The 14175-nt window shown below is 45.7% G+C and overlaps 1 protein-coding gene across 4 annotated transcripts; it reads right to left on the bottom strand.

Moving 5' to 3' along the window:
* Positions 1-610: 610 nt before the first annotated feature.
* HEBP1 (heme binding protein 1) lies at positions 611-11368 on the bottom strand. Of its 4 annotated transcripts, XM_030548202.1 has the most exons (5): positions 11228-11368; positions 9403-9541; positions 7875-8055; positions 3228-3383; positions 611-2710 (listed from the first exon to the last, which is right to left on the bottom strand). In XM_030548202.1, coding segments are annotated over exons 1-5 (555 nt in total). In that variant the 5' UTR covers positions 11306-11368; the 3' UTR covers positions 611-2709. The 4 variants fall into 4 exon arrangements, with proteins under 4 accessions (XP_030404062.1, XP_030404054.1, XP_030404037.1 ...); XM_030548194.1 differs by having other exon boundaries at positions 611-3383; positions 11228-11367; XM_030548177.1 differs by lacking the exon at positions 11228-11368 and having other exon boundaries at positions 3188-3383; positions 9403-9586.
* Positions 11369-14175: the final 2807 nt, after the last annotated feature.

The raw sequence follows: 14175 nt of genomic DNA, 5'->3' as shown, positions 1-14175 counted from the left end.
ATGTTTTTGGCTGCACAGCAAGATCCATGAAGTAATAAAGTTAGCTTCCAATTAATTCTTTGCAGCTGAGTCTGGGATAGAGAGCTGAGAACTGTAACACCTGAAGTACACAAAAGGAGATATAAACAATAAAAAAAACACTGTCATTCAAACATGAGGCACTAGAAGAAATTAACAAGGTAAATCCAAATGGGGCTGGTTTTGTATCATCCAATAGAAACAATCTCCTTTTACATTTTATTTTCAGTTAACTTTTTTAAATGCACACTCAGTTTTTAACAATATCACTCAGTTTTGAAGATCAGAGGCGCATAAAATGTGTCATTTTCAGTGTTCATGTGAAGCACAGATAATGGCACCTCACAGGCACAAAAGAGGTTACATGAAATTTTTTGATGTGATTAATTGTATTATTCTCCTACAAGGAATGTGTTTAAAAGGTACAGAGAACATAAAAGAGGGAGGACTGTGCAGTTTTTAAGTCAATTAAGGAGTTGATTGGTTATGTAATGAAGTGGGTTTTGTGGCTCTAATCCTGTAAATAATAGCAAGTGTGTAATTTTATTCTGCCGAGTAGCCCCATATAATTCAATGGCAATACTCACATAAGTAAAGTTACACAGGAGTTTAAGAGTTTATGAGGCGTATGATATAAGATATTATCATGGAGTCATGTCAACCCTTCATTATCCACACATACACTTAGATAACTGAGGCCAAACAGTTTTTATTTAGAGAGGGATCAGTGGCTAAGCATAGATACTGTGACATGATCTGTATCCCAAACACACACACACACACACCAAGATTTTCAACCTAAAATCAGGCTCTTCAATTAGTGACAAAGCACCTTAATGGCCTGCTCTTCAAAAGGGCTGAGCAATCAAAAGCTCCCACTGCCCTCTCAGATCCTTTGATCAAGTCAGGAAATTCCAAGTTGCAATTTAAAAAGTCATGATTAATTTTTAAATGTTGCAAAGAATGGGAAAACGGAATCTAGATACTTTTGCTTGTGAAGGAAGGTGCTATTCAATTGAAGTAATCTCAATGAAATCAGTGGGATTACTCATGGGATAATGTTCTGTTTAGTTTGCACAAGGGCATCAAAATCTGACCTCTAGGAAGTCTATGGGAGGCAAAGCCTGTGGACTTCATAACTCTCAGCCTTTGGTCACAAGCTCACTTCACTGCTTGATGTTGGGACAGTGCTTATACATTTTGTGAACTCCTCAGTCTTCTACAGTGTATTGATCCAATCTGGAGTGTGATCACATCAGGTTTATTATTACCTATTATACATTCTAGAATTCATCAGCTGTGGGTTCACATCACTATAGCACACCTGTTGCCTCGAGCCCGAGAGGACAGTGCTTACACTGCATGCAATTCATATGGAAGAATCCCAAAATAAACCCCAGAATTTAGAAACAAGATGAACCCAACCCCTCCATTCTCCACGTGGTTAGATACGAATAACCGTGTGCACAGAGAGGTTCCTTTTGTTGTGCAGAACCTTTTAAAGGTAGCACCGGCTCTTTAACAGTTCATATTCATTCCTATCTATTGTTTTACTGTCTTAAAAGCAAAACCTCAACTTGACAAATATATCTTTGTCTACCTATTTCTTTTTGATCCATCTCCCCTTCAAGAATTATGCTCCAATGTCTTACTCTAGCCAACTGTTACTTTATTTCTAGCTTTTCCTCTCTTCTGCAACAATAAGCTACCCACCTATTCTTTTTCCTAAACCAGCCAACTGTTCTGACAGTAAAGGGCCTGATCAATGTTCTCTGAAGTCCAAAGCACTTATTTAACTTCAGTGGAAGAAAGATCAGGACCTTAAACTTCCCTTCTCCCTGAAAAACTTTCATCTCAAGAGGATCACCTTAACCTAAAACATCTTGACTGACCAGAGTCCGACTTGCATCTGAACAGCTTCTCCTCTGGCTTTCAGGATGAAGCTGTTCCTTTTAGTAAGCGCCCTTGGGCATTCATGCAGAGAGATATTATAAGAATGTTGCTCTTAGTTTGAGTTAGCTGAAATTATAGACACACCTGTGTAAGTGTAGTATGTGTGTCCGTCCACGTCTGATACTCTGACATCCGTTGGCAGGACCATTGACAGCTAAAGTGTTGGTTTGATATGTACCAGTTAAAGAAATTACAGCGTTCACAGAACTAGTTACGCCCTTACACACATGAATGCCAAGATTTGCAAAAGTGTCTACATAAAATTAGACACCCAAATCCATATTTTCAAGACAGCTGGGCCAAGAACCTCGTGCTCACTTCAGTGAGAGCTGTTTTGTGCACAGCTCTTCTAAAAGTCAGACACCTAAGTCAGAGGTACCAACTGTTGAGACTCTTTACCCCTCTGTATACATTTAGGCCAATACAGATTTCATTGTCATGTCCAATTTTGACCCCTTCAGAGACTAGTTTCAGAGAAAACATATTATAAACACTTAATAGACACAAAGAAATAGTCACAAGATTTTATCATACATTATCCAGTGATTAATGGCAACAGGTCAGTAGTTTACACCGAAGAGTTCCATCTCCTAGTCAGGAAGCTGTACAAATAATCTTGGCTCTTCCTCTCGAGCAGGTTTCTGAATCAGATTGTTGACATGCTGTTCCCTTGTGCACTACTAGGAAATGGAGATGATACTATCTTCACTGCACAGCGCCTCAGCCCTTTATACTCTTTCTGAATGGAACAGATAAAGCATCAGTGTAGCATGGAATTAAGCTATCGTAACACCCCATCAGAATGGAAAAGCCACATGTTACAAAGACTTTGGTTGACAATAGGCATCTCTTAGGTTTCAGAGGAGCATAACAGGCTGACAGTGAATGCAAGCAACCCCCACCCATTAGTGAGTGCTGATTTTGCAAACGCCTTGGTGCAGCTGGCTCATTTCCCCACCTGAGAATAAGAGAGTCTAGGAAACAGGAAGAGCACTAGTACCTGAGAGAGTCAGATCCTAAAGCCAGGGGATCCTACAAGGAGCTAGGCCTGGCAGAAGGCTTTGTTGGCGAGGGTTCACGTTGTATTATTTTTTAATTATATTTTTGTTAATAACTGATACCGCTTCTTTTTTGACTCTGCGAGCCTGTGGTTTTGTTTGGAATAGGGCTAGGACTCCACCCACATACAACAAGCTGGAGAAGACATCAGCCTCACCATACACCTTTACAAGCCAGTGGCTCACTCCTTCACAAACCAGACTTCGTTGCGTCGCCAGTACGGTTTCATGGGGGGATCGTAGCCATTACACAAGTAGAAGTCCTTCCGATAGGCTGCCTCGCTCCCCAGGGCAGAGCGCAGCTTGGCAGCATAATTCACATAATCCTCTTCCTTGGCATAACCACCAAACTGCCTGCAAAGGAGCCAAACATGGAGACACTGAGTGAGACAACCCTGAAATGTGGTGACAAAACGGGAAAAAGACACTAAAAATACATAGTGATGCAGATCTGTGCTGTGGCTTTTTCCTAATCTATCCTGTCTGAATCTAGTGCAGGCAAAAAGTGTTGGCTTGAGAGCCCCAGAGACTAGACAGCTTTAGTCATTCACAGATATATAAAGCATGGGTATCACCTGTACTAGCCCCCATGTCCTGCCCTACGTCTCAACCCCAAGCTGAAGGGACAGCTTCTTGTAGTGAAGGGACAGGTATCTCCAAGCCCATTCCATTCTTGACCTTTGTGCTGAGCCTGCCAACACAGATGTTAATTGTTGGGTGAACACTTGCCTGCTGGAACCTGAACTATGAGAGGAAGCCAAACTCTGGCTAGTTCAAGTAAGAGAGGGATAAAAAACAACAAAGGGCTGCTACTGATTCCTGCAGGAACAGCCAACAGCATGCTGCTCATCTTTGTTGACAATGCAGCCTGGCCCATGGAGGCAACCAAACACAAAAGCTGGATTGTGGCAGCATTCAGACACACCGCAGGAGCTTCCAGACTGCAAAGGGAAGGGCCAGGCCAGACAGAAACATCTCACCAAGGGGGAGTGGATTTGAATCCAGCATAAGTGTGTGTGCAGCAACCAAACAAAATACCAAATGGCTGTTCAATCCTGAATGACAATTGATGGTTAGATTCTAGTTTCTGAAGGACACACGTCCACATTACCATGTGGCACTAACTGACCCCGAGTTAGACAGCTGGTGGGCTGTGACCACTATTTATCTATCTGTTCCTAACTCTCTCATTGTTACTGGCCTACCTTCTTACGGTCTATGGCCAACATCTGTACCATCAATAATTTCAACAGAAATCTGCTGAGGGACCTCCAGACTGATATGAGAGACAGAGGAGTATTCTGCTCATTGAAAACTAACAACCACAAAGGAAACGTTAGAGAAGAAAACCCTAATGTATTTATTTTTACATCATATTTACTCCTTTGTGCCTATTTCCAGCCTCTTCCTCCCTAAAAGAGATGTCCAGCCTGAAATGCCATCCATAAGTGGCAGCCTAATCACAGCAGCTGAACAAAACAGTGGTTTTCCTTGGCACAACAGTGACACCCCAGTAGCCAGTTAGGCCAACAGAATGTTATTTCCTAGGGAGTTCACAACCCAGTTTCTTAGCTGAAAGTGGCAGTTGGAAATTATTTACGTTTTCTCTCTTCAGTTTGCAGGAGCTGCCTTACAGGAAGTGACGAGGAACATAAGAAAATAAGAAAGGTCGTACCGGGTCAGACCAAAGGTCCATCTAGCTCAGTATCCTGTCTACTGACAGTGGCCAATGCCAGGTGCCCCAGAGGGAGTGAACCTAACAGGTAATGATTAAGTGATCTCTCTCCTGCCATCCATCTCCATCCTCTGACAAACAGAGGCTAGGGACACCATTCCTTACCCATCCTGGCTAACAGCCATTTATGGACTTAACCACCATGAATTTATCCAGTTCCCTTTTAAACACTGTTATAGTTCTAGCCTTCACAACCTTCTCAGGTAAGGAGTTCCACAAGTTGACTGTCCACTGAATGAAGAAGAACTTCCTTGTATTTGTTTTAAACCTGCTGCTTATTAATATCATTTGGTGACTTCTAGTTCTTGTATTATGGGAATAAGTAAATAACTTTTCCTAATCCACTTTCTCCACATCACTCATGATTTTATATACCTCTATCATACCCTCCCTTAGTCTCCTCTTTTCCAAGCTGAAGAGTCCTAGCCTCTTTAATCTTTCCTCTCCAAACCCCTAATCATAGTTGCCCTTTTCTCAACCTTTTCTAGTGCCAGTATATCTTTTTTGAGATGAGGAGACCACATCTGTACACAGTATTCAAGATGTGGGTGTACCATCGATTTATATAAGGGCAATAATATATTCTCCGTTTTATTCTCTATCCCCTTTTTAATGATTCCTAACATCCTGTTTGTTTTTTTGACCGCCTCTGCACACTGCGTGAATATCTTCAGAGAACTATCCACAATGACTCCAAGATCTTTTTCCTGACTCGTTGTAGCTAAATTAGCCCCCATCATATTGTATGTATAGTTGGGGTTATTTTTTCCAGTGTGCATTACTTTACATTTATCTACATTAAATTTCATTTGCCATTTTGTTGCCCAATCACTGAGTTTTGTGAGATCTTTTTTAAGTTCTTCACAGTCTGCTTTGGTCTTAACTATCTTGAGCAGTTTAGTATCATCTGCAAACTTTGCCACCTCACTGTTTACCCCATTCTCCAGATAATTTATGAATAAATTGAATAGGCTTAGCCAAGGACTAACCCTTGGGGAAAACCACTAGTTACCCCTCTCCATTCTGAGAATTTACCATTAATTCCTACCCTTTGTTCCCTGTCTTTTAACCAGTTCTTAATCCATGAAAGGACTTTCTCTTTTATCCCATGACAGCTTAATTTACGTAAGAACCTTTGGTGAGGGACCTTGTCAAAGGCTTTCTGGAAATCTAAGTACACTATGTCCACTGGATCCCCCTTGTCCACATGTTTGTTGACCCCGTCAAAGAACTCTAATAGATTAGTAAGACAAGATTTTCCTTTACAGAAACCATGTTGACTATTGCTCAACAGTTTATGTTTTTCTATGTGTCTGACAATTTTATTCTTAATTATTGTTTTGACTAATTTGCCCAGTACCGACGTTAGACTTACCGGTCTGTAATTGCCAGGATCATCTCTAAAGCCCTTTTTAAATATTAGTGTTACATTAGTTAACCTATTCTTAAAACATTTGCTTTTATTAACAACAGTTTTAGGATCCTGGCACAACCAAGGTAGTGCCTGAAAGTTGTTCTTATGTGAAAGCAATTTACTGACATAGGTTAAATAAATTGATCTCAGTCCAGTTCCTAATAGGCAAGTATTCACTCCTCCCATATTCACACAAATTATCACCACTGTTGAAGTAATATGCCACTTTAAGAGCATAAGAGCTGCCAGACTGGATCAGATCAGTGACCCATCTAGACCGGTATCCTGTTTCCAACAGTATCAGTACCACAGCTTCAGGTGGGGTGTACAGAACAGGGCAATTTGGGAGAAATCCATCCCCCAGCTTCCTCTCCTGGCTTTTGGCGATCAGAAGTATAGGGTTGCCCTGAGCATGGGGCTCATAGACTCAGACTTTAAGGTAAGAAGGGACCATCATAATCTCTAGTCTTGCATCCCTGACCTTCTTGGCTAATAGGTTAATCAGTGGCTATCCTCCAACTACTGATCTAATTATTTTTTTGAACTCAGTTACTCTTTTGGCCATTACGACATCCCCTGGCAATAAGTTAAACACGTTAATTGTGCATCACGTGAAAAAGTACTTCCTCTTGCTTGTATTAAGCCTGCTGCTACTCATTAAGTTCATCTGGTGGCTTCTGGTTTTTGTATTGTTGGCAAGGGCAAATAACTTTGCCATTCACTTTTTCCACACCATTTATGATTTTATAGACCTCTGTCTTGTCTCTCCCTAATCATCTCTTTGCTAAGCTGAACAGCCCCAATCTTTTTAGTCTCTCCTTGTATGGAAACTATTCCATACCCTTAATCATCTTTATTGCCTTTCTCTACATCTTTTCCAGCGCCACAATATCCTTTATGAGATGGGGCAACCAGAACTGCACACAGTATTCAAGGTGTGGGCTCACGATTTATATACAGAGAGAGATTTATATAGTGGCATCATGATATTTTCTAATGTTATCCCTTTTCTAATAGTTCCTAACATTGTTAGCCTTTTTGACTGATGATGCACATTGAACTAAAGTTTTCACTACCCATGATGACTCCAAAATCTCTTTCTTGACTAGTAACAGCTAATTTAGACCCCATCATTATATATGTGTAATTGGAATTCTTTTTTCTCATCTACATTACTTTGCACTCATCTACATTGCACTTTACCTGCCATACTGTTGCCCTGTCACTTAGTTCTGTGAAATCCCTTTGTACCTTTTCACAGTCAACTTTGGACTTAACTATCTTGATTAATTTTGTATCACCTCCAAACTTTGCCACTTGACTGTTCACTCCCTTTGTCAGTCTCATCCCCCCTTCAATGGTGTGAAAAAGAAACTTGCACTGCTAGTGTCCATGTTACGTGCAGAGACCACTCATCTCCAGGACTGCAAGCTGCCATCTTTCACAGACACTACATTTGCTTCAAAAGTTAAAAGAATTCCGTTTGCTTTGTGCTGAAACATGAACAACATTAAGGGGGAAGCATTTTTGTTCAGTGTAGTAGGCTCCCTGAATCTTCCACTATTGCACACACATCTATAACCAATGATGAGTCAGCTGGCAAATATAACTGTATTCTTTAGAGCACCCTGTTCTTTAGGGCATCCAAAGTGCAACACTTTCCAGCTGCCTGGGAATACTGAGATCTGCCCCTTACGTGGAATAAATGGTCATTCCTTCTCGCTCTTCAATCTGAATGCTGTCATCACCAGGACGGGGAGGGTTGTCCTGATATTGGCTCGGAATCCGGAGTGAGACCGTCACTTTCTGCTGTAAGGAACCGTCCTTATCAGGAAAGGCAGTGATGGAAACTGGTGCAGTCATACCCATCCCAATCCCTAAGACACATACAGACAGAGGTATTACAAGCAGAGTCCAGGCCCTTGAGAAATTAAGCATTAGGGGCCGGATTTTCAGAGGTGCTGAACATTCACAACTCAGACTTAAATCAATGGGAGCTGCCAGGGCTCAACACCTCAGAAAATCAAACCCTAACACACAGGAGTTTCTATAAAGAGACAGACCAATGACCAATCTGGGCCAGGATCCTGTGTCCTTCAGTAGCCAGTGCCAGATGCTTTATGGATAGTTTAATTAATGTAGGCCCTGCAGTATGAGGCCTCAGCTGGGGCAGAACAAAACACTCCCTGTGGGAGCCACTGACTCAGAACTCTGAGCTGTTCTAACTCCGGCCAGGGCTGTGTGTGATCCCACCCCAACATGGTAAGCTATTAATTTGTTGTTCTCAGAAGGTATATCCAGCAAGTTATGACTACAACTCACACTGGAGATGATTGGTTTTCCCTCTCTCCAGGCTGTCACTGGTTGTGAAACCTCAATCACTCAAAGAGAGGTAGCAACAACGATCTAGCTGTCACAGAGCGCTTTTCCTCAGTAGAGCTCCAAAGTCAGGGTCATTATTCCCATTTTACAGACAGGGACGCTGGGGCACAGAGAGGTGAAGTGACTTACCCAAGGTCATGCAGCAGGCCAGCGGCCAAGTTAGGGATAGAAACCAGCTCTCCTGAGTCCCAATTCAGTGCTCTGTCCCAGAAGCGCTCTCTTACCTATTCATACACTTAGGTGCAGTATGTCTCATCTCAGTGCTATGGATTATGGCTAGAGGTACCTTCCCTCATCACCACATTTACTGACTAACTGTGCTGCTGCAATTGCTGTTCTTTCCAGAACTGCAACCTTCTCCCTCTTCCATTCATTCCCCCTCTTCCTGCCAAGTGCTACTGGAGTCTGTATACCTGCCTTCCTCAGACATCTGGAGAAGATGCAAAAGCATTTGTAGGTGACTTATAATTACTCTGTGACCCTCCCCCCACACCCTTGTTGTGGAATATTATTGAAGCACCTTGCTTAGTAAGATGAGAATTGGAAATTAATGTAAGTTTATTATTTACTACACTTTATTATTAATTAGACAAGCCTGTGCAATTACACTAGCTAAGATAAAAGCTACAAAGGTAATCTCTGCCATCATCACATAAAAGGGTGGGCCCCCTGCACATACAGCGAGATAAGACGCAAAAACCACACACCATATGCATACATGTTGAAAGATCCCCTAAGAAGCTACTTAGACTGTCCTTTAGAAAATACAACTACAAATCCTTCTCAGAGACAGACAAGATGAAACTAGCAGTTGAACAAAGGAGGTCTGCAAAATTTCTGACCCTTTTCATTGGTTCCTCCCACATATTTCAGAAGCTTGAGCACTGCTTCCTTGGAGGCCTCATCAAATTGTTTCCCAGCTACCTCCACAGTAGCAAATTTCCCACCTTCGCATGTCCTTTCTTCATAGGTTACCTCTTCCTGGAAAAAGAACACAGGCAGATAACACATCCACCTGAGAGATGCAACGCTCCTCACGATACGGAAATTGCCTCCCTCTGGAAAATTAGATCCTAGGAACATACACTGCCCCCCACCCCTCTCCATATAACCCTCCCATGTAAAGACCAGTTTCAATGTTAGATGGAGAGACTGACCATGGAGTTGTCAGTCTCTCTCCTGAGTCTGATGTCATCATGTCTTTGCAGCAGAGCAGATCTCAATATGGGGTTAACCACTGTTTGTGGTACCAATGATGACAGGGGCAGGGGGGAAAAATTGAGATAAAACAGGACAACTGTAACCTAGACTTGAAAGGCCTGAGCGAAATAAATGCTCTAGGTCACCTTGCTCCCCTTGGAGCAGCCCTGCAGGTGAAGGCTCCCCTATCCACCCTGCATCCCTGGGAAGCACCATCATCATAGAAAAATGCTGATCAAACCAGTTACACACAGCAGCAAACCCTAGCACAGGAGTAGGCAACCTATGGCACATGTGCCGAAGGTGGCACGCGATCTGATTTTCAGTGGCACTCACACTGCCTGGGTCCTGGCCACTGGTCCGGGGGGCTCTGCATTTTAATTTAAATTTAAATGAAGCTTCTTAAACATTTTAAAAACCTTCTTTACTTTACATACAACAATAGTTTAGCTATATATTATAGACTTATAGAAAGAGATCTTCTAAAAACGTTAAAATGTATTACTGGCACATAAAACCTTAAATTAGAGTGAATAAATGAAGACTCAGCACAATGCTTATGAAAAGTTGCCAACCCCTGCCCTAGCAGATCACAGCAGAGTTCTTTTGCAACAAGGAGCAAGTTGGATTCTGAAGGAGGAAAGACCTGATTAGACCAGTTACTTTCACTTTACTATCCCCTGAGGACTCAACGCCCTGTTGATTCTCTGGGGTGCACAAGATAGTAAGGGAGGAGTGGTAGAACTTGATAGGCACAGTATGTGTATGCATGAGTGCACGCGCGTTTTGGGGGTGGGGAGAACAGGCAAAACCAAAACACTCTCTCTCTGCATGGATAGAATTCACAGCAATGGATAGCAACCAGAAAGAGGGCCACAATGCAAGGCCACAGTTTCTCGGCGTTTGCTGCATTAGCTCAATCCTCTGAAGCCCCCTGTTTGACAAGAGTGCTGTGCGCACCCCGTGCGGAGATAAAGGCAGGCAGACAGGTCACCCCGCCCAAAACACTGGATGCAGGCGCTGTCTGCAACTTGGCCAGTTGTGCAATGGCAGTGACATAATTCCTTTAAAAAGGAAGGAGAAATAATGTCACCGCCTGGACGTCTGGGCAGGGTGATAGGTGCAGCTGGGGGGAAAGGCCCCATATTGATACCAACAAGCGGGAGTTCTGGAGGCTCAGGCGTGGGTTAAAGGAAAGGATCCCGGCTCATTGCACACAGCTTCCTTGTGTGTGTGTCAGCCCCCGGGAACTGGATGATTAGGGGAATGAGGGGCACACGCTTCCCTTCTAGACGGTTTACACAGGGGCGGCAGAGGCGCCTGGGGGGAGGGAGAGGGGGAGCATCTCCGTTTAACACCCCAACCCAATCACTCTGCCCCCGAACTCCGGGATAGATCTCTGGGAGGGGGAGAGGCTAGTTCCTCCCTACCTCGCTGCCCTCCAGCTCCCAGGCAGCCCGCTCCTACCTTCTCCCGTCTGCTCAACACCTGGCAGGGCCACCCCTCCACCGACCCGAACAGGGAGTTCCTGATCACCCCAAACATGCCGATGCCGATGCCGTCCTCTCCGCGCCGCGGCTGCAGCTGCTCCTCCTCCAAGGGAGGCCCCGCCCCGGCAGCAGCCACTTTCCTCCTCCCGCCCCGCCCTTGCTGGTGTGGGTGTGAACTGGGGAGGCTGGTGCGGGCGGGGCTGGGGGTAGCTGATGAGTCACAGCAGAGGTGCCCTCTCGGGGCCGGTTGTCGCCCCCAGCTCCCACCCTTGGACTTCCGCGGGGGCGACCCTCAGAGAGGAGCGGGCTGATCATGGGCACGTGTACACGTGTGCAGAGATGCTTGACCCACTGCCTTGGATATTTGGCACATCCTTTGGCATCGAAAGGGACATATCCGGACATTTAGGCACATGCATGCGGCTTCTGAGCGTAGGGTTTCAGTCTCCTGCACTTTCAGCCAGTGTATGCCCGCCACCCGGAGGCACAACATCATCCTTCTCCCATCACCACCTCAGTGGCGTAGTCTGGTGGCTAACTTGTAGGACAGGAAATCAGAAGAGCTATTGCTAGCTCTGCCACAGACTTTCCAATGTGGCCTTGGGCAAGTCACTTAAGACAGGGCCGACTTTAGGCCGATTCGACCGATTCCGGGGAATTGGGCCCCACGCCTAAGAGGGCCCCGCACCTTAGGCACCTTTTTAATTTGTTTTTTAACTTACCCTAGTCTCCGGCTGTGGTCTGCTCTGGGGTCTTCCATGGTCCCACTCCTTTGAGCGAAGTGCCGGCAGGAGCGCGGCGCGGCCCGCTCTCCCAGCTAGAGCTCCAGCCGGGGCGGTGGGGCTTTGCCGTGCTCTGGCCGGGGTTCCAGCCGGGACAGCGGGGCGGCGGGGCTTGCCGCGCTCCGGCCGGGGCTCCAGCCGGGAGAGCGGGGCGGTAGGGCTTTGCCGCTCTCCGTCCGGGAGAGCGAGGCTGCGGGGCTTGCCACGCTCCAGCCGGAGTGCGGCAATCCTGGCGGCCCTGGCTGAAGCTCCGGCCGGAGTGTGGCAAGCCCCACGAGCCTGGCTGGAGCTCTGTGCCCTTTAAATAGCCCCCAGAGCCCTGGGGCAGTGAGGGGCTCCGGGGGCTATTTAAAGGGCCTGGGGCTCCAGCTGCCTTTGCCACCCTGGTCCTTTAAATAGCCGCCGGAGCCCCGCCCCGCCCCGCCCCGCCCCGCCCCCCCCATGCATTCCCCAGCGCTCCCGCGGCTATTTAAAAGGTCCGGGGCAAGGTAGAAGGGGGTTTGGGGACTACTTAAAGGGCTGGGGTTCCAGCTGCCTCTGCTGCACCTCCTGACCTGCCCACACCAGTCCAGCCCCCCCCCTGCGTGCAGCCAGCTCTGCACCCCATGCCCATAGCCAGCCCCTGCCAAACCCCCTGTCCTGTCTCCAGCTAGCCCCTGCCACACACCCCTTCAGCCCTACCCAAAGCCAGCCAGCCCCACACACACTGCTGCCTGCACCAGCCCTGCACACCCTGCCCAGCCCGCACCCTCTGCCCTGTCTCCAGTCAACCCCTGCTGCACCCCACTGCCTGAAGCCAGCCAGTTCCACACTCCGCTGTCTCCAGACCTGCAAATCCCTGCTGCACCCCCCTGCGGCTCTGCCTGAAGCCAGCCCGCCCCACACCCCCTCCTGTCTCCAACCAGCCCCACACCCCTTGCCCTGCCTGCAGCCAAACCCTACCTCCAGTCAGCCGCTGCCCTGCCTCCAGCCAGCCCCATGTCCACTGCTGCCCTGCAGTTTCCAGGGCAGTAACCCTGCACACCTGCTTCAATGAGGGGGACAGGGAGCAGCTGGGACCAACACATGTGCACACCCCGAGGGAGTAGCGGGGACCCACACATGTGAAATGGTGGTCATTAATAGCCAATCAACAGCATATATGATGCAATGTATATAATATATAATTTTATTATTCATATTGTTATGGAAAGTAAATAATACATGAAAGAAATGGAAGGATTTTTTTTCCACTTTTTTTTTTAAGTCATCCCTGCCAGAGCCCCACCGAAAATGTTCGAATTGGGCCCCGCACTTCCTAAAGCTGGCCCTGACTTAAGACCAGATCCTCCAAGGTGGAGGCCATCAACTCTCTCTACCACTTTCACCCGTATCAGTAGGACTGGGCTATGGGGTAATATCTGCTCCACAGTTATTTCTGTTTGTGTTTTGAGATCCTCAGGAGCCAGATGCATGTAAAGGAGTGGTTTGTGCAAGGATGTAAATAGTTTAGCTATAGATTTTATTAATAAATTATAGTAAGGATTATAATGAGCGCAATCAGAGTTTGGAACCGGGAAAAGCTGATGCCTCTGAGGGTGATGCAATGGAACAACTTGAGAAACTCTGGCATAATAAAGCACAAGATCAGATAGTATTCGTCCAGGAATGTGGAGGAGGATCTGAAGGAAATAACAGGTGAAATATAGGGAATACTGACAATGATATGTACTATACAGTATATGCTGAAGAAAGATAAGTGGTCCTTTGGGCTGGAAAATCATGGAGACAATGCTCATTTTAGAATGAAAGAAGCCAAGGGGATGCTGGGAAGTACAGTTTCTTTCTTTCAAGTTAATAAATGTTAGCTAAAGCCCTATAATTTGTTTGGGTTTTCCAAAATCTTTCGATAATGCAATAGATTTTTAAAGGTGCACATGGAAATTAGGTGCCCATCTCCCAATGACATTAATGGCATTTGAGTGCCTAACAACCTTAACTCCTTTCAAAATGCCAGACTATCTGTCTAGATACTTATATGGTCCCCCTCATCTTGTTAGCTGAGTGTCTCATGGTCATTAATGAAATTTATCCTCCCCACACACTTATAAAGAAGTATAGCCCGTTTTATAAGTGAGGAACTGAGGCACAGTGTAGATTTACC

Source organism: Gopherus evgoodei, chromosome 1, assembly GCF_007399415.2.
Source record: "Gopherus evgoodei ecotype Sinaloan lineage chromosome 1, rGopEvg1_v1.p, whole genome shotgun sequence".
Classification (NCBI taxonomy): Eukaryota; Metazoa; Chordata; order Testudines; family Testudinidae; genus Gopherus; species Gopherus evgoodei.
Note: the sequence above shows the minus strand (reverse complement) of the source record. Positions and strands in the feature narration are given on the sequence as shown.

Bases quoted from the DNA above. Each gene is read 5' to 3' on its own strand.
- HEBP1 (XM_030548194.1), bottom strand. From the start codon at position 11,305: ATGTTTGGGGTGATCAGGAACTCCCTGTTCGGGTCGGTGGAGGGGTGG. The intron at 9,542-11,227 runs GTAGGAGCGGGC...TTCTTTTTCCAG, and splicing joins TGTTGAGCAGACGGGAGAAG to GAAGAGGTAACCTATGAAGA. The intron at 8,056-9,402 runs GTCAGAAATTTT...TATGTGTCTTAG, and splicing joins GGGAGGAACCAATGAAAAGG to GGATTGGGATGGGTATGACT.